This window comes from Dendropsophus ebraccatus, chromosome 9 (genome assembly GCF_027789765.1).
Source record: "Dendropsophus ebraccatus isolate aDenEbr1 chromosome 9, aDenEbr1.pat, whole genome shotgun sequence".
Lineage (NCBI taxonomy): Eukaryota > Metazoa > Chordata > Amphibia > Anura > Hylidae > Dendropsophus > Dendropsophus ebraccatus.
This window is the reverse complement of record NC_091462.1, coordinates 62,328,333-62,349,060: the sequence shown is the minus strand read 5'-3', so window position 1 is coordinate 62,349,060 and position 20,728 is coordinate 62,328,333. Positions and strand designations below refer to the sequence as shown.

The 20,728-nt window shown below is 42.2% G+C and overlaps 1 protein-coding gene and 1 long non-coding RNA gene across 5 annotated transcripts in view; one reads left to right on the top strand and one right to left on the bottom strand.

Annotated features, from left to right (window-relative positions):
* The window catches only part of GULP1 (GULP PTB domain containing engulfment adaptor 1), a 378,289-nt gene that overhangs the window by 3,023 nt on the left and 354,538 nt on the right, over window positions 1–20,728 (bottom strand). For all 4 annotated transcript variants that reach the window (XM_069983509.1, XM_069983513.1, XM_069983510.1 and 1 more), the window contains one exon: window positions 16,285–16,379. In XM_069983509.1, coding sequence (XP_069839610.1) covers window positions 16,285–16,379 — 95 coding nt within the window. The remainder of the gene's footprint in view (window positions 1–16,284; window positions 16,380–20,728) is intronic.
* LOC138801071 (uncharacterized) overlaps window positions 1–20,728 on the top strand; it is a 113,341-nt gene that overhangs the window by 65,592 nt on the left and 27,021 nt on the right. The gene's annotated exons all lie outside the window — the stretch shown is intronic.

Here is a 20,728-nt window from a genome sequence, read left to right as displayed (position 1 = left end):
CAGCATGATAACAACAAAAAAATAATGAATGTAAATTGCAAACTTGCTTTATTTCACATTTACTGTTAAATTAGATTTTGAACGTTATAACGACAGTGACACGTTAAGGTTCTGTTGTGGTTCCATCATGGTACTTTTGCAGTCTTGCCTTGAATTTCAGAAATTACAGTAAAAATTACAGTTTTACCTTGGTTTTTTAAAACTACACTAAAACTACAGATTTTTTGCCTTGATTTTACAGCACTTGAACTCAGCTTTAAAATATGTTTAACCCCTAGCTGCACCAGGACATTAAGTAATGTATCAGGCCTGGGTCTGCGCCATAATGGTGCTGATACCGGCTCGGCACTCTATTGCTTTCAGCTGCAGCAGCCGAAAGCAATAGAGCACAGATCTCATTGATCTATGCAGTATATCTATACTGCATAGATCTCAATGAAAGATCAGAGCAGTCATACTAGAAGTCCCCCAGGGGGACTTCTAGTATGTGTGTAAAAAAAAGAAGTTTTTTTTATTAATACAAATCCCCCCCCCCCATGAAAGTAAGAATCACCCCCCTTTCCCCATGTTATAAATAAAAATAAATAACGGTAAACGGCGTAAGCATAAAAAGTTCCAAAGTGCAAAATTGTGCATTTTTGGTCGCATCAAATCTTGAAAAATTGTAATAAAAATCGTTCTATAGAAAGAACACATAATGGCGCAAAAAATGACACCTCACATAGACCCATACACCAAAGGATAAAAGTGTTATAAGCATGGTAATAGAGCAATTTTAACCCCTTAACGACATCGGGCGTACATTTACGCCCTGATGCCGGTAAGGGAGTTCAGAGCGGGGCCGCGCGGCGACCCCGCTCTGAACCGCGGCGGTCCCGGGTGCCACTTGTAGCCAGGGACCGCTGGTATTAGCGGGCACGGTCCGATCGCCGTGCCCGCTAATACAGTAATCAAATGCAGCTGTCAAACATGACAGCTGCATCCGATTACCGGACGCAGCGTCATCCCTGGTGTCTAGTGGGGAGATCGCTCCAAGATGGCGCCGTCCCCGGCTCGGCACTCGTTTGTTTCCGGCTGCAGCAGCCGAAAGCAAACGAGTGCCGATCTCATGGATCTCTGCAGCATATCTATGCTGCAGAGATCTCAATGAGAGATCAAAGCACTTATACTAGAAGTCCCCCAGGGGGGCTTCTAGTATAAGTGTAAAAGTAAGAAAAAAAATGTGTCATTATTAGTAAAAAGCCCCCTCCCCTAATAAAAGTCTGAATCACCCCCCTTATCCCAGGTTATAAATAAAAGTAAATAAATAAATAAATAAATAAACATGTTTGCTATCGCCGCATGCGTAATCACCCAAACTATTAATTTATCACATTCCTGATCTTGCACGGTAAACGGCGTCAGCGCAAAAAAATTCCAAAGTGCAAAATTGCGCATTTTTGGTCGCATCAAATCCAGAAAAATTGTAATAAAAAGCGATCAAAAAGTCGTATATGCGCAATCAAGGTATCGATAGAAAAAACATATCATGGCGCAAAAAAAAAGGACACCTCACACAGCCCCATAGACCAAAGGATAAAAGCATTATAAGCCTGGGAATGGAGCGGTTTTAAGTGACGTATATTTGTTGACAATGGTTTAAATTTTTTACAGGCCATCAGATACAATATAAGTTATACATGTTATATATCGTTTTAATCGTAAAGACTTGAGGAACATATATAACAAGTCAGTTTTACCCCAGGGCGAATGGCGTAAAAACACATTTCACCCAAATAAACAAAATGCGTTTTGTTTTTTTTTCAATTTCACCACACTTTGAATTTTTTTCTGGTTTCGCAGTGTACTTTATGCAAAAATTCAGCCTGTCATTGCAAAGAACAATTAGTGACGCAAAAAATAAGGGCTCATGTGGGTCTCTAGGTGGAAAAATGCAAGTGCTATGGCCTTTTAAGCACAAGGAGGAAAAACCGAAAACACAAAAATCGAAATTGGCTCTGTCCTTAAGGGGTTAAGGAACATATATATTTTTTAAAAGGTTTTAATTTTTTAAAAGCCATCAAATAAAATAAAAGTTATACAAGTTACATATCATTGTAATCATAACAACTTGAGGAACATGTATAACAAGTCAGTTTTTACCCTAGGGCAAACGGCGCACAACAGAAAAAAGAAAATTCTCAATTTTACCACACATATAATTTTTTCTGCTTTCATGACATTTTTTTAGGCAAAAACTACATCTGCCATAGCAAAGTACAATTAGTGGCGCAAAAAATAAGTGCTCATCTGGGTCTCTAGGTGGAAAAATGCACAAGCTATGGCCTTATATACACAAGGAGAAAAAAAACTAAAGGGCAAAAATTAAAACTGGCTGTGTCCCCTAAGGGTTAAGAGCATTTTAATCTGCTGTTACTGTCCCATAGAAAATGAAGGTCATTTTCTAACCTTTATCATTGGTACTGTTTTATGTAAATATGCACTTTATCCAATATGCAAATTTGATGGTTTGGTGCACTGTGGGCAGGACTGCTGCACTTAGTGCAACAACTTGCCCTGTCCCTTCTTTTAAATATTCATATGCTTTACTGTTGAGCACCGCATTAATATTTATGAGGAGAGGTGGGCCAGAAGGGTGGATTGGTGCACTGAGGGAGGTAGGAATGCACCTAATGCGCCAAACCGTCTAAATAGCACATTGTATAAAGTGAAGATTCACCAAAAATGGCGCCATAGAAGGCAAGAAAATTACCTTTATTCTCAGTGCTCTCGGTCTTATGGAACACATGAGCAGATCAGTCTCCTAATCTGCTGCTAGTTTCCCTTTAACAAATAATACCATAATAAAATTGTCATACCATGTTGTTAATTACTACAATATATATTTTTTTTCCTGCAACCCACCTATAGCTGCTCAAAAATAAAACAATCCATTAATACCGTCATCAGAGTGATAATTTAAAAAAATAAATTTGTTTCAGGCAACATATTGCCAGTACTGATGTTTGCAGACATGTTAAACGCTTTAGAGTTTTGATACTGTGCCAGTGCTTCATGACAACTGTAGTTCATGGACAGCATAAGAATTTTAAGCATGTGTAAAGTTAAATAAGACTGTGTATTGGGCAGCCTACAGAGAAAAATAATTAATGTGGCTTGGACTATAGTAAAGCATTCCTATGAATGCTTTGAGTGGAGGCTGAATTCTCTCATTAACAAAAGGAAACAGTATTGCACATTGTTGCATTTATTATCTCCTTAAGGGCTTGAAAAATTATACCAATAAAACAGCATGTTAGATTTATAGGTATATTTAATATATTTGTGAATTATTTTTATTTTCTCAATTAGGTATAAAAACAGTTACTTCTTACATAACAAAGGAATAAATCATATTAACCTTAGTGACTCCCTATTTTAGACCTTAATGATCTTTTCTTGCTTTTTTTTTCATCATCACCTTTCAATAACTGTAAATCTTTATTGTTCAACACAGCCATATGAGGGCTTGTTTTTTCCAAGACAAGTCATTTTTTTTTTAAATGGCACCATGTTGTGGTTCATATACAGTACCTTGTTCATTAAGTTACACCATTCATTGTCTGGGTCAGTATGGTTATAGCAATAATAGATGTATTTAGTAGAGAGGAGCGGAACTTTCGGACTTTTGGTCCGAAAGCCGCTCGCTCCAGTGCGATGCCTGCAATCCCGGGTGCATAGTTGCGCTCCCGGGAATCTGCGGCCGGGATCTTCCAGGGAATTCAAAATACATTCCAGGGAAATCCAGGGAATGTATCTTAAATTCCCTGGAAGATCCTGCCCGCAGATTCCCCGAATTGCAACTATGCACCCGGGATCGCAGGCATCGCAGGCATACTAATTGAGCGAAGATGCTGTCGGACCAAAAGTCCGATAGTTTTCTCATCCCTAGTATTTAGTTGCATTACATTTTAAATAAAAAATAAATGTGTTGCTACATTCCAAGACTTTTCCCTTGACAGACTTAAACATATCGGGCTTGACTTAATTAGGTGTTCTCGGCAGCAAATTGTTGGCTTTTTTTTCATCTTTTTTGTCCATTTTTTGTCCATATTTAGTGGACCAACATATTTACTAAAGACGGACGACACAATTTGTCCACAAACCCAACAAACATGCCATTTTTGTCCTAAAACCTGCTAAGTGGGCGTGTTGTGGGTGTGTCTTTTAAAATCTGCCACAACCGAAAGAAAGCAGACACTTTTAGTGTGGCGGGATGGTAAGTTTTAGTTTTGTCCTGTGAAAAACCTTTCAGATTTACATAAAGCGTGCGCCATATTAATGAAGTTGGCGCAAAATAAACAGACACAACAGACAACATAATGGCTTAAAACTGATGCATTGTTAGTAAAAGAGGCCCATAGTTTCCTCCCAAAGAATTAACATGTCAGTATTAGGGATGGTCCGAAATTGCCGAGGTTCGGGTTCGTATGAACCCGAACACTCGGCATCAGATTCCCGCTGTCTGTCCGCTCAGTGGAGCGCGTGGATACAGTGGGAGGACCGCCTGGAAAACTGAGATACAGCCTATGGCTATAGCTGTATCCCAGTTTTCCAGGCGGTCCTCCTGCTGTATCCACCCTCTCCACGGAGCGGGCAGACAGCGGGAATCATTACCGAGAGTTCGGGTTCGTACAAACCCGAACCGAACTCGGTTTGGACCCTCCCTAGTCAGTATAAATGGTTTCTTTGCTGCTGATATTTAGCACAAAAGCCCAGCAACAGCAATTTTTTTTTTATTTACTGTACAATACAACTGACGTGTTAAAGAGGTTTTCCCATCTCAACTAATGTAGGTAAACTTATAGAGCCTGTCAAGCTAAATATTTTAGCAAATACATTAATTAAGCAGACTTGTCATTTAAGTCTTTCCTGATATATTTTATGCCTGACACCCACCACCATTTTTGTACCTCGTCTTTGGACCCATTATATTTTATCAATATCATTTTGTAGAAAAGGTTCTGAGAACTGGACACAGTATTCCAGATGTGGTCTCACTAGAGCTCTATACAGCGGGATGACAATCTCCCTCTTCCTACTGGTTATACCTCTAGCTATACAGCCCAGCATACAATTTGCTTACCCTACTGCCTGGTTGCACTGGTGACTCATTTAAGGCTGTCAGAAATCAGTAGCCCTAAATCCTTCTCTCCTTAAATCTTTGCTAACACAGAAGTGCAGATATGATACTGAGATAGAGAACTCCTCCTCCCGAAGTGCATTATTTTAGATTTGGAAAAATTAAACTGCAGTTTACATTGTTTAGACTAGTGATGAGTGAACATGTTTATAAATGTTCGAATGGCCGTACGAACATGAGACTAATTGTTTGTGTTCACCGATCACAATTTGTTTGATGATAGGAATGGTTATAATGATCATTTTCGAACATATTTGAACATGTGAACTGCGCAAGTTACCTCCCACTAATTAGAAAGAGCCAATAAACATGTGGGGAAGGAAGAGCAGATCAGGTAATGCAGTAGCCATGTTTACTACTGGCATTACTGTGATTGGCTGTACGATTAGTGTCACTGCGTAGGGTTACATACATGTGTGGGGAGGGAGAGCTGACTGTGTAGTGCTTAAAATCTTATGAAATTGTCAGTGTAGGGAGGGTGACAGAATCCAGCATTTTAGTACTATAAGGATTCATTTCTTAACCCTGTAATGACCAGGCATCCTCTGTAAAAAACAAAACAAAAAAAAACATGATGCAGATCATAGTCCATCCTGTCCATTATTTTCACAATATATTTGAGTTCTTTAAGGCTAAAAGGGGAGGTTTGCTGGGACATCTTGACTTGCTCAGCTGACTATATGCTGCGGCCTAGCATTCCTTGCACGTATTGCGTGATACATGTATGCATGTCATTGTGTATATACGCACGGGCATATGCTCTGCTATTATGTATTTTACATTTTACACCTAATAATCTGTACGCATTCTAGACCGAAACATATGCTTCTACTGTACGTTCGTTATTTGTTGGGCGAACATGAACCGATCACAATAATTTTTTTTGTGTTTGTGATCCGAAACCAACATCGGGACATTCGCTCATCACAAGTTTGGACCGCATATCTAGTAATGCTAAATCATTTTGCATATTACTGACACCTCCAGGAATATCAACCCTATTGCACACTTTTGTGTCATCAGCAAAGAGACAAACTTTACCTACCAAACCTTACAAACAACAAAGAACAGGACCCAGAATAGACCCTTGTGGCACATTACTTGTAACCAGTCTCTGCTCAGAAGATACAACAACCCTTTGATATCTATCCTTTAGCCAACCACAAATCCACCAAATTATCCAGGGATTAAGCCTAATTCTTACTAACTTCTCTATCAGCTCTTTATGGGGAACTTTATCAAAGGCTTTGCTGAAGTCCTGATAGGCGATATCCACAGCACCATCTTCATCCAGCACTTTTGTGACACAAAATTTTTTATTTAGTCTGACATGATCTGCCTGCAGTAAAGCCATGCTGGTTGGGATCTATCAAATTATTGATTTCTAGGTGACCCATTATCTTCTTTTTTAGAAGTGTTTCCATCACTTTTACTACTACAGCTATTCCTACTGGTCTAATATCACACTAGAATGTCGTACAGCTCACTTTACAGCAGACTCCCCTTATCACTACAGACAGAACAGGAAGTTTTAGATTAGTTTTAGCTCCAGTGGTGAGAATAAAAACTGCAAGATTTCCAGATTATTTTATAACATTGATAGAAAAATTGAAAATTAAAAAAGGCCCAAAAAATTAACAAAAAAACATTATTTAAATAATAAGTCATTTTCTGATGACACATTCCTTTTAACCCCTTCTCATCCACAATCTGAATACAGTGGTACCTTGGTTTAAGAGTAACTTGGTTTAAGAGCGTTTTGGTTTAAGAGCTCACAGTTTTTCAAAATTGTGACTTGGTTTAAGAGCTCCCTGTACTGGGTTGGAGGGCGAGTGGAGGAGGGGCATGGTCTGCATAGCAGGGTCTACAGCCCTGTACTCTGACCCAGGAAGTCTCCCTTACCTTCCTAATCATAGCAGATCCACTTCAGGCTGGGGCTTACATCAGGGGACAGGACTGTGGAGGTAATCTCTTCATAGCTGTAACCCCTCTCTCCCCGGACAGAGAGTGCTGCATGTATGTGCCCACATATGTCCTGCTCATTCCTTCATGCTCCCTGCAGTCTCTGTCCACCCTTGTGTTTCCCATCCTCTCCATTACTGTATAGTAACTTATAATATCACAGATTCTGCTGTTTCTAAATGTTTGTTTCATTTGTATTACATGTTATTCAGAATAATAAATCATTATATTTGGGGTGTGGAACCAATTGTCTGCATATCAATGATTTATTTTGGGAAAATTTGCTTTGGTTTAAGAGTGGATTTGGATTACAAGCACAGTCCCGGAACGAATTATGCTTGTAATCCAAGGCACCACTGTATTTACATTCTTACTGCACATGTCCCATTCAGTAGGAACATTATATATATATATATATATATATATATATATATATATATATACAGTATATAAATATATATATATATATTGCCCCATGTACCACATGCTGGTCTCCTGGTTCACACGGGTCCCTACACTATTTCCACACTGTGTTGGTCATCGACCGCCAACCCCGCAAAGCGAGCACAAGCAGGAAAGGGAGGCCCTGCAACCCTATTGTCACAGGACCAAACCCAAAAAACCCAGCAGGCACCATCGGCGGAGAAAGCTGCCGCCAAACAACACAAGTGTGAATATGGTCTTGTACTCACCATAGCTCCTACAGGTAGAATGGAAAAGATAGGAGGTATTTGACATGTGTGTACAGGTGTCTCCTGCTAATTTGGGTTAAGTGGGTCTAACAAAGAGGAGTGCCAACTGCTCAGAAAAGGGAGAAAAGTAAAATACGACATGGAGAGAAAAGAGCTGTTGCACATCACACCTATGGCTGACACTAATGCCACTCGGCTACATTTAAAAACCAAAGCCAGGATGTTGGTATATAATTTGATCAAACCATATTGTCCCATTTACCTTGTGCCGGTCTCCTGGTTCACATGGGTCCCTACACTATCTCCACACAAGTGTTAATATATGGTCTTGTACTCACCATAGCTCCTGCAGGTAGGATGGGAAAGATAAGAGGTACTTGACATGTGTGAGCAGGTGTCTCCTGCTAATTTGGGTCATGTGGGTCTGACCCAAATTGTCAAGTACCTCCTATCTTTCCTGCTGGGTTTTGGTAGGGCCCTTTGGGTTTGGTCCTGTGACATTATTGTTGCAGGGCCATTCTATGGCCTCCCTTTCCTGCTTGTGCACGGTTTGCAGGGTTGGCAGTCGCTGACCAACACAGTGTGGAGATAGTGTAGGGACCCATGTGAACCAGAATTGGCCACTTTATAGTAATATTGTTCAGTGTACAGTATTAGTAACTGTACTTACAGCACTTACTGACAGCAGTTTCCTGTGTACTTCATAGAGCTAAATTCACACTCCCCTCCTCCAGGCTGTGCTGCCCTGCTCTGTGGTGAGGCTGTCCAAAAGATTACCAATATGGAGGAACTTGTAACTATGCCCTGCCTCCAAGTGTCAAACACTGAGCCTATCTTTGCCTATAGTGGACACTGGAGGGGGGCAGGGCATGGTCACATGCTCTTCCATGTTGGCCATCTCATGGACAGAATTGCCACAGAGCAGGGCAGCCCAACCTGGAGGAGGGGAGTCTGATTTTAGGTCTATGAGGTACACAGAGAGCTGCTGTCAGTAAGTGCTGTGAGTACAGTTACTAATACTGTATACTGAACATTTTTACTATAAAGTGGGCAACCCTTTTACAAAAAGCGATCAAAATTTTTCTTTTACACCAATATAATAATAAAAAATAGAGATCATGTCACGGAAAATGACGCCCCAACCAGAGCTGTAGGTGGAAAAAAAAATGTTATGGCTCTTAGAAGGTCTTAGAAGTGCTGCTTCATTTTGACCTAAGCATCTGTGCATCAATGACCTTCAGTCATGAAGGGGTTAACTAGGTATACTTCAACTGTGAAAGACTAAATCTATGATAAACATACAGATCTCTCCTTTCCTTTAGGTGAGAAAACTTTCAAAATCGGCACTATACCAAATACTTATTTTCTCCACTCTAGATAACATGTCATGGCATATGGCATGAACATGAAACCCACATTAAAGGGGAACTCCGGGTAGAGGTAGAAAAAAATGAAACATCTGCAGAAGCATATAACAATACTTACCTTTCTATCCCAGTCTTGTAACTACCAAAAATCCATTTTTTGGTAGTTACTATTCCCCGCGCAAAGCTGTTGCAGAACATCTAGGTTGTGTTCACACAGTTTCATTGTGTTACTAAATTATTTGCAGTACTTTATCATTTCATTGTGGTCACACCCGCACAGCACACTGTATTCTGTACCTGTAATGCTGATATTGGAATAAAGCAAAGAACTTTTAATTTTTTTTTTCTTTTCCTTTCCACACACATGTTATGATCAAGCATCTTTTATCTTTGAAGTTGATTCCCACAATAAGGAGTTTATCCGATATTATCTTACATGGGATATACTGTTTATGCCTTGTTTTTTTGTGCATTTGCAATTGGCAGTGTTGGCTCTTATCCTCTCTGCTGTTTAGCATTATCTATTTGTGTTACTGCATCATTTTTGTGCAGATACTGCAGTATTGCAATCAGGGCCGCCATCAGGAATTTCGGGGCCCCATACAACCAAAGTGTCTGGGCCCCCCACATTAATAAAAAAAAAAAAAAATTGTGTGTTCGCCCCACGCCTTGCTGGGAGGTATAATTTGGTTCAGATCAATTCTAGAGAACTGGCTCATATACCCCATTTTCCCCAGTGGCTTAAAATGTAACCTCTGTTATACAGTTATAAAATTGTAGAAGCTAAATGTGAACAAGGTGCAATTCAAATAGACACTTACTTGTATAGCTGCCTCTTGTGCTCTGTATGCAGTGCATTATATTCACCCCTGCAACGTACAATTTATAGCGTGTCTACAAGCCCAGCGGGGCTCATTATGATGGAGACTAAAACTTATACAAGAGTGGGGTAGGGGTTCCCCTGTATTCAGAATGCTGTTGAGTACTAGGCAATGCCCCGTTTGGGGTTATTGAATTTCGAGGGTCTGGGGGGCTGTTTGATTTGTATATGTTCACCAATATCCCGCCCCCCCCCCCCGGTATGCTCACTAACATAGAATATGTTGATAAGGCTAATATAATGAGGCTGTTCGATGTTAATGAGCATATACAAATCACCCCCCCCCCCCCCAGGCAGACTAGTTTAGCTCACCAAAGCCAGTGATAGCGAATACATGGCGGTGAGAATGCTTTCTAGGAGATCCTGTTTGTGCAGCAGAGGTGTCTTTATCCTGCTCTGCATAGACCCTCGAAATTCAATAATCCCAGACGGGGCATTGCCTAGTACTCAACAGCATTCTGAATACAGGGGAACCCCTACCCCACTCTTGTATAAGTTTTAGTCTCCATCATAATGAGCCCCGCTGGGCTTGTAGACACGCTATAAATTGTACGTTGCAAGGGTGAATATAATGCACTGCATACAGAGCACAAGAGGCAGCTATACAAGTAAGTGTCTATTTGAATTGCACCTTGTTCACATTTAATTTCTACAATTTTATAACTGTATAACAGAGGTTACATTTTAAGCCACTGGGGAAAATGGGGTATATGAGCCAGTTCTCTAGAATTGATCTCACACACAGACACCAGCACACATGTATACAGACACCAGCACACGTGTATACAGACATACAGACACCAGCACACCAGGGCACGATGAAGTTTGAACTTCTGCAACCTGGAGAAATCACCTGATATCACCTGCAGTCCTATGTAACACCACATAACACAGTGGTATCTCTGAGTACAGATAATGTAGTAGATTTCACCTGCAGTCCTATGTAACAGCACAGATAACAGTGATACCTCTGAGTATAGATCATGTAGTAGATGTCACCTGCAGTCCTATGTAACAGCACAGATAACACAGTGATATCCCTCTGAGTACAGATAATGTAGATGTCACCTGCAGTCCTATGTAACACCACAGATAACACAGTGATATCTCTGAGTACAGACAATGTAGTAGTCACCTGCAGTCCTATGTAACACCACAGATAACACAGTGATATCTCTTGAGTACAGATAATGTAGTAGCTGTCACCTGCAGTCCTATGTAACACTACAGATAACACAGTGATATCTCTGAGTACAGATAATGTAGTAGCTGTCACCTGCAGTCCTATGTAACACTACAGATAACACAGTGATATCTCTGAGTACAGATAATGTAGTAGTCACCTGCAGTCCTATGTAACACAACAGATAACACAGTGATATCTCTGAGTACAGATAATGTAGTAGCTGTCACCTCGGGGCGCCCCTACTAAATGATGTTCTACAAAATAAGAAAACTGTCATACAGGGACTCACAGGTGACGTCTTCTTTGATCTGAGGCGTCACTTTCCCTTTTCCTCTCCATCCGGCCCAGACCTCGATAATGATTTCTTCCAGATACGTTTCATCCCCTTAGAACCTGCGAGACAAACAATTTAGGCTCCGCACATTTCTAGCAACTTCCTTTCCTTTCTCCCCCCTGTAGGCTCCCATAGTAACTGCGCTGTGTGGGATGCCCCCTGTATGTAGGATCCCCTGCTGTGCCCCCTGTATGTAGGATTCCCAGCTGTGCCCCCATGAGCTAATAATGCCCCTAGAGGTGGCCCCCATGAACTAATAATGCCCCCAGAGGTACCCCCATGCACTAATAATGCCCCCAGAGATGCCCCCATGAGTTAATAATGCCCCCAGAGGTGCCCCCATGAACTAATAATGCACCCAGAGGTGCCCCCATATACTAATAATGCCCCCAGAGGTGCCCCCATGAGCTAATAATGCCCCCAGAGGTGCCCCCATATACTAATAATGCCCCCAGAGGTGCCCCCATATACTAATAATGCCCCCAGAGGTGCCCCCATATACTAATAATGCCCCCAGAGGTGCCCCCATATACTAATAATGCCCCCAGAGGTGCCCCCATGAACTAATAATGCCCCCAGAGGTGCCCCCATGAACTAATAATGCCCCCAGAGGTGCCCCCCATACACTAATAATGCCCCCAGAGGTGCCCCCATATACTAATAATGCCCCCGGAGGTGCCCCATATACTAATAATGCCCCCAGAGGTGCCCCCATATACTAATAATGCCCCCAGAGGTGCCCCCATATACTAATAATGCCCCCAGAGGTGCCCCCATACACTAATAATGCCCCCAGAGGTGCCCCCATATACTAATAATGCCCCCAGAGGTGCCCCCATATACTAATAATGCCCCCAGAGGTGCCCCATACACCAATAATGCCCCCAGAGGTGCCCCCATACACCAATAATGCCCCCAGAGGTGCCCCCATACACCAATAATGCCCCCAGAGGTGCCCCCATACACTAATAATGCCCCCAGAGGTGCCCCCATGAGCTAATAATGCCCCCAGAGGTGCCCCCATATACTAATAATGTCCCCAGAGGTGCCCCCATACACTAATAATGCCCCCAGAGGTGCCCCTAAAAAAGACAAACATCCTACTCACCTAATCCGCGCTGTGCAGGCAGCAACTCTTCCTCCTCCTCTTCGGGCTCCATCTTGCGAGCCGCAGGGACGGGACTTCCGGCAGACGTTATGACGTCACATCATCACGCCTGCCGGAGGGGCACATGATCACGGCCCGGCCTCACATAGGCTGCTGGTATGAAGTGCCGGCAGCCTATGGGAGAGAATACAGGAGGAGGACGCTGACAGGTCCTTCTCCTGTATTCTGATCGCTTTAATGTTCCGCCCGCTGTGCGGGCGGAACATTAAAGCGATCAGTGCATCCCGAGAAGCTGCGTGGCCGCAGCTTCTCGGGATGCTCAAAAACAGGTGGCAAGGGGGGCCGTGCGGGCCCCCCTAGCGTAGCGGTCGGGGGGCGGCGGCCGGCGGGCCCGCCGGGCCCCCCCCCTCGTGTGTCTTAGGGTCCGGGCCCCATACGGCAGTACCAGTTGTACTGCCCTATCGGCGGCCCTGACTGCAATGACACTCTAACATGTGTGAGCACAGCCCTAATTTCTCTGTAGACTTTTGCACTAAGTTGAAACACCTGCTTCTGGCCGGTCAGAGATGGTGAATCACGCCCTGCCCCCATCTCTGCATCATCAGCCTGTGTCTAGCAGACACACACAATGTGAGACAGAGGCATGGAATATTTGTCTCCTAAGGGGGGATAGCAGAAAGAGCAGGAGACAATGTGGATTTGCACAGAGGCCAGTTTTTTCACTTCCTGGATTTCTATCAGCTACCAGTGTGGCTGAACCGCACAGATACAGTAATACATTGTATAGACACATCTATATAACTTTTAATGTACTTTTAATAGAAAACACGTTTTCCTTATCCGGAGTTCCCCTTTAAATTAAAATTTCACCGACCAAAGTTTTACAGCATATTTATGGTAAAAAGGTCAGTAGATGAAAAAATTAAAGACCTATCACTTATTAAACATGAGGAAGAAAAAACGGAAGTGTAAAAACAACAGTTGCCAGCATTAATGAGCTCTGCTAATATTAAACCTGTTCTAATTGGTTGGTATGGAGAAATCCAGACAGTTCTGGTTTTGTTTTTAATTTACACTTTTCAATGTTTTTGTCTTTAAACAAACAAAAATGGAAATTAACTGAAAATTACAACTTCCCAAAAGCAGACGGGACAGAGCTTTACTTCAGACCCCGCCCCCAAACTTGGCCTGTTATACAATAGATACATCTGATTTAAAATATTCTCAATACTAACCATCTCTGCCGCTAAAGTCCAGTGAAGCATTAAAGGAAATAAGAAAGACAAAGTCAAACGAAGCTTTGATAACAACTATAATGAGAGTCTACCATGCCTACCATTTACAGGGGCATATTCTAATAATTGATATCTGCCTCCACAGCGTATATATATATATATATATATATATATATATATATAAAATTTTGTATGGATTTTATATTTCCAAACAGTTGTAAAATATTACAACCTCATCACCAAAAAATTCAGACTTTTAATCATGATAAGTTTCATTGGTGGTTGAAGGCACTGGAAACATGAATGTAGTGCCCTGATTTAAACTGTTACATCATAGTTTTGAATTGATTTTCTCAACTGCACTGGTAATATGTGCTTACTCTCTATATTTTATCCTCTATCCACATAGCAAAAAACAGACGGCACATTTAGGGTTTGTTCACATCTCTGTGTCTGAGGGTCTGTTTGGTGCTTCAGCTGCAGAATCCATTTAAATAACCCAGCATAAAAACACTGCATGTATGTTTTTTTGTGTGTTCTGTTGGAATTTTGCAAAAAAAAAAAAAAAAAAACACCAGCAGAACACTCAACAGACTAGATTATAGATATTTGGGTCTATTAAGGTCAGTTTGTTTACATCAGTGCTTCTCAATTCCTGTCCTCAAAGACACCAACATGTCATGTTTTGAGGATATCCCCTACAAAGAACATATGTGATAATACCTGATGCACATAATTATATTGTTGTGTCCCACAGTTAAGTGCTCTAGTGCCCTACAGTTCTCTCTTTAGTTCAGTGGTGCTGAAGGTAGTATTTTATAGTTTCGCCCCTAGGTGTCGTTGTTACTTTTACACCTTATTTCTTTGCACAGCTAAAGTAAGCAAAGGGTTACTGTTATTATTGTACCATGCGTTTTGTGTTGACCTATTGGAGATACTCTTTTTTTCTCTACCTATCCCTGTTCGCCTTACACACACACACACACACACACACACACACACACACACACCCTGGGGAAGTAGCTAGTTAGCCCCGTGTGGGAGAAAAGTCAGTTCAGTCTAGTCCAGACAGTGTGTTATTTAGTTGGTTAAGACATGTGTATGCAGAAGCAACCAGAGACACTCAGTCCTTTCAGTCTGTCTACTATACCTATTATGCTAGAAACTACAAAGGGAGAAGAGTCAGGGATTATCCTAGCCCACGCCGTGAACCAGTCTAAAAGGTGCAGGGAAGTATCCTGATACACAAAGGAACTAGCCTGGATAAAACAAAGCTACCAGAAGTCTACATATTCTAGCTTGCAGTTCAAGTAACCCCGGGACATCTCGGACACATAGCTTCACCAAGGTAACCAAGGCTGGGGCTTGTATTACCCTAGTAGGACAGCAGAAGGTGGTCATATATTAGTCTAAACACGGGTAAAAGTATCTCTCACTCTCAAGTATTTCTCAAAAATTCCAGCAGAGCACAAGTACTACATTGGGTTGGGACTCCCTTTATAAACTCCTCTACACTGCTGTACTCTAAACTCTCAAAACGCTACAACTACCTCTACTACATTCTACTCTTCCAATTATCTCCGCAGCACAAACCAAGTTGAAGCACTTATCTATTTGCTGCCAAAGTGTTTTTCATTATTTAGAAACTGCATTGTAAAGCTGTTCTATTTTTATCACTGGGTCTCATCTTTTCATCCGCACCAGCACCTATACACCTTCACCACACACCTTGGGTCAATTTTCTCTTTTCTGTGGGTGGTGGTACCGATAGTCCAGGTGGGTAAATTTGCCACCCAGGACTACCGTGACAAAAGCCCAAGGGACACATAACAACCATCACCGACCATTTGGGCAACAGTACAGAACGGCCACATTAAAAGCAGGTATCAACATCAAACCTGTGTGCTGGGCTAGCACTGGTGTCACGATAATCACCATCACTGGCCGAGTACTATACCAACTAAATCACCACAATATCACCAGTTAAAACCTGTTGGTGGGCTATGAGGACTGGAATTGAGAAGCACTAGTATACATCATGCAGCGGACAGGCCAACTACATTTCTCACCGCCGAATAAAATCTTCAGCAGAGGCTCTGATCGGGTCTAATGACCTGAACTGACAGCATTATAGATTACTATTTGGTCTGTTCGGGTCTATAGACCTCTAGTCGGGCCCAGACTTGGAGCCATTATTTGGATGCAAAAATGAACCTGTATAACACTTGTGTAAACCCGGACTTAGATTTACCAAAAGGTAACTTCATAACATCTGCTCAGTAAAGGCGAGGGAACAATCAGATGAGGAATATTGTTTTAGTAATCATTAGTGACTTACCTGCATCTCATCCAGTTTGGACTGTATATCTGGTGTATAGTCGCCAACAGCACAGCAAAATGGATCAAATGGTTCTGCACCAAACAAATCTTTTTCTACAAGACATAATTCATTTTGGTAAATACTCTTATTTCTAGTACATACGTATTTCTCATGTATATATATATATATATATATATATATATATATATATATATATTTTTTTTTTTAAGTTTTAAAGTGGTAGTTAACCGTGAAAAACGTTCAAATAAACTGGTGACAGAAAGTGCCAGAGATTTTTAATTTACTTCTATTAAAAATCTCCAGTACTTCTCAACTGCTGTATGTCATGCAGGGATTTCAGTCTGGAGAGCTGGAGAGGTTTTCTATGGGGATTTGCTACTGCTCTGGACAGTTCCTAATATGGACAGAGGTAGCAGCAGAAAGCACTGTGTCAGACTGGAAAGAATACACCACTTCCTGCAGGACATACAGCAGCTGATAAATACTGAAAGTTGTGAAATTCTTTTTAATAGTAAATCACAAATCTCTGGCACTTTCTGGCACCAGTTGATTTGAAATATTTTTTTTTGTGAACTACCCCTTTAAGGGAGGACATTGAGCAGTGCACAGAAAATCAACACAAAAAGAAACAATATTCTGGAGTCAGAGGGACATCCTCAATTTTTGACCCAGAGGGGGATTTCAAGAGACAGGGCTGCTTGTACACCTTGGAGGAGATATCTCTAACCAGCAAAGTAACAGTAGATGAGTTTCCAGCTTTAATTTTTCATTTTAAAAAGTGAAAGGAAAATTATGATTAGTAGCTACAGGCAACTGCTCCACTGTTCTTCTGAACAATTTGATAAATCTCCCCTTATGTTTTTAACATGCAAAACATGTCAAACTAATTTCACACACTGCAAACCTAGTGCAGTGGTCCAGTTAGTTACAATGCCTTAGGTTACAACATTGCAATTTACAATGCTTTGTATTAGACCATGTTAGTTTGAAACAATACTAAGCATTAGAGATGAGCAAATTTACAGTAAAAACAAACTGAATTGCTTTGTTAGCTCAGCCGTAGACTTGTCATTGTCTGTCTTTGAAGTACATGCTGCTCTGTGCTGCTTCTTCCTGGATGCCTGGAAAAGCTAGATCCAGTTCTGAGAAACTTCTCCCATTTTCCCAGGACTGTATCCAGCTTTTCCCGCACCTGAAGCGGAGCGGCACGGAGCGGTAGTGAGTTATAAGGCAGCAGGCTGATAAGCCGACTGCCGAGCTAACAAAGCAATTCACTTTGTTTTTACTGTAAATTTGCTCATGTCTACTCTACTCTAGTCTGAAATTGTGTCATATGTGAAAACTGTAAAATCTAAAAAATCAGAGTGGGTATATTAGTGAAACACTTGTATTGCTAAAGTACCTACACCAGCAGTGGGGAACCTCTGTTCCGCAGCTCCCCTGTGATGTGTGCGCCGCTCTGGTGGGGCAGGAGCCGGCATTCACAGCATCTTCCTGTGTCTGTGACATGGGAGGATGCTGTGAGTGCCGTCCCCTTCCCCACCAGAGCGGCGCACATCTTCCTTCTCCTGCGAGCCACGCGTGATGATGTCAACTAGGTTACCAGGGACATTACTGGGGGGATAACTAGGCTACCAGGGACATCACTGGGAGGTTAACTGGGCTACCAGGGACATGACTGGGGGGGAGGGTCAACTAGGCTACCAGGGACATCACTGGGGGGGTTAACTAGGCAACCAGGGACATCACTTGGAGGTTAACTAGGCTACCATGGACATCACTGGGGGGGGGGGGGGGTTAACTAGGCTACCAGGGACATAACTGGGGGCGTTAACTAGGCTACCAGGGACTTCACTGGGGGGGGTTAACTAGGCTACCAGGGACATCACTTAGGGGGTTTAACTAGGCCTACCAGAGGCATCACTGGGGGGATAAGTAGACTTCAAGGGGCATGACCTGGGGGTTAACTACACTACAAGGGGCATCACTGGGGGTTAACTACAATAGCAGGGGCAGTAGGGGAACAATACTTTGCCTTGCCTCGGGTGCTGCAAAAAAAAGACGCTACTAACTGCAGCGCACAGTATGCGGCCCTCAAATTATTTTGTTAATGCCCGACTGGCCCTCGACATGGAAAAGGTTCCCCACCCCTGTCCTACTGTACACTGATGGCCGTATAGAAAAATGCTACCTGATGATATAGAACAGCTGTTATGACCGTAAAGAGCTCTTTATCTGTGCCTGGATGTGTTCCTTTGGACACTGTGTGAAAGTGGCTCATTATGGTTCTCTGTGTACTATAAAAGACACCGATGGAGCTCATGTCCTTAACATAGAATGTGATATATAGCTTCCAGCAGATGTAAGGATTTGATTTGTCTGCGAGTTATCTGCCTATTTTTCCATAATCTTATTTTGTATTATTTTATTATTTTGGTTTTGTTAGATTAACCCTTTATAGACAAGGTGATTTTTAGGCTCTCACTGGGCTGTTTGCCAGTAGTACACAAACAGTTACTTCCTCCCTTAGACCTCTGACCAATCACAGCACAGCTGAAGAAAGGTTACACTAGGCTACACTATGGTGAGATGGTAATTTACACAGAATAGCACTATAAATGGCATGTGGAAGATAAATGGTAAATGTTGCACTGGATTTGGAAAGTGATATGTGAGCAGGAAAGAAACAGAAACACCAAACTGCTGCTTAAGGCAAGCCTGCAGAGTAAAGGCAGGGGGAAGTGTGAGATCAGATACAGGAGACAGCACTATGTACCTACAGCAGTAATACAACAAGGAAGGGGTTACACTAAAAACGAAACTGTTGCTGCAGCTGTTGAGTTGAAATGAAGCCTTGATTTACAGTATCTTTCAGAGCTTTGATCTGTCTTGAGAATACATACAAGCTCTCAGATTGCAGATACATAGACCACTGTCTCTCTCTCCCCCTCTCCTGAACATAGCACACTAAAACCCAAACGTAGTAGATAGAAAACTGTCCTATTCCAGATTCTTCCACACACATCGGTCAACCCACAAACACAGTTCCTGACATTTCACACTCCTGCCTTCTTTGAATGTTCTACTGGGAATGTTCCTTAAATCTTTACAATCAATAGTACATGCATTCTATGTATTCTGACTATCATCACTTTAAACTCAGTTCTACACAATACACAATCAACATTCTATTTATTTTTTATGTATTCACTTATGAGTTTATTGTATGAAGATGATCACTGTAACCCCTCCCACAATTGAGACATTGGGGGAGATTTATCCAACATCAAACATGGTGTAAAGTGAAACTGGCTTAGTTGCCCCTAGCAACCAATGAGATTCCACCTTTCATTGCTCACAGGCTCTTTGGAAAATGAAAGGTGGAATATGATTGGTTGCTAGCAACTTTACACCATGTTTGATAAATCTCCCCCATTATGTTTAACCTGTATCAATTCAGATAACACATATTAAAGTAGTATTCTATAAAAAGGTAAAAACTTGAATGCTCTTACTTAACTGTTAAACTTAACTGTTCTTACTCACCAGGCCCCCTTGAGTTTTTTGAGTCCTCTCCTGTCTTTCTAGCCACCACCGTTCCTGAGTTACAGGTTACAGGTACAATCCAATATAAATCCAAGATAGCGCTGGCCAAGAAATTACATTCTCCTGCAGTGCAGTGCCTGATTGGTCATGATGTAGCACTGATGATGATGATGTAGCAGAGTCAGTGGGCTCTCATGATGATGTAGCAGAGCTGGTGGGCTCTGACTATGATGTAGAAGAGTCAGTGGGCTCTGAGGATGATGAAGCCTAGCTGGCAGAGGGTGGCTGAGATTCGGGGGGGATGGGTATCGCAGGAGCGATACCCATGTGTGTGTGGTGCTCCTGTTTGTGTGTTTTTTGTGTGTTCCTCCCTTTTTGTTTTTCAGATATCGGTATCCTGTGGACTACGGCGATGACCAGAGGTTGTTGGGATTTTTTTTAAAATAACATGGTCAACAAAGGGTGTGGTGGTGTTTTTATTTGAATAAAAAATATTTTTCACTTGTGTCTTGTCCATTACCCAATGCCACCAGGGGTACTGGGAAGAGCCAGATGCCAGTGGTCCCGGAGCATCAAAATTGGCGCAAAATTGGTTGTCTAACCCCTAGACCACGGGCATACCTGTACGTCCATAGCCACCTACAGGTGTTCAGAGCGGGGCCACGTGGCGGCCGCACTGTGAACCAACGTGATCTTAGGTGCCGTATGTAGCCCGGGACCACGGCTATTAGCGGGCATAGTCCGATCGCCGTGCCCGCTAATTAAGTATTCGGATACAGCTTTCAAAGTTGACAGCTGCATCCGATTACCTTATGCAGTCCTTCCCTGGTGTCTAGTGGGTTGGAACGCTCCTCTGGGACGTTGTCCCTGAGGAGCGATCCACACGTCCGGCACG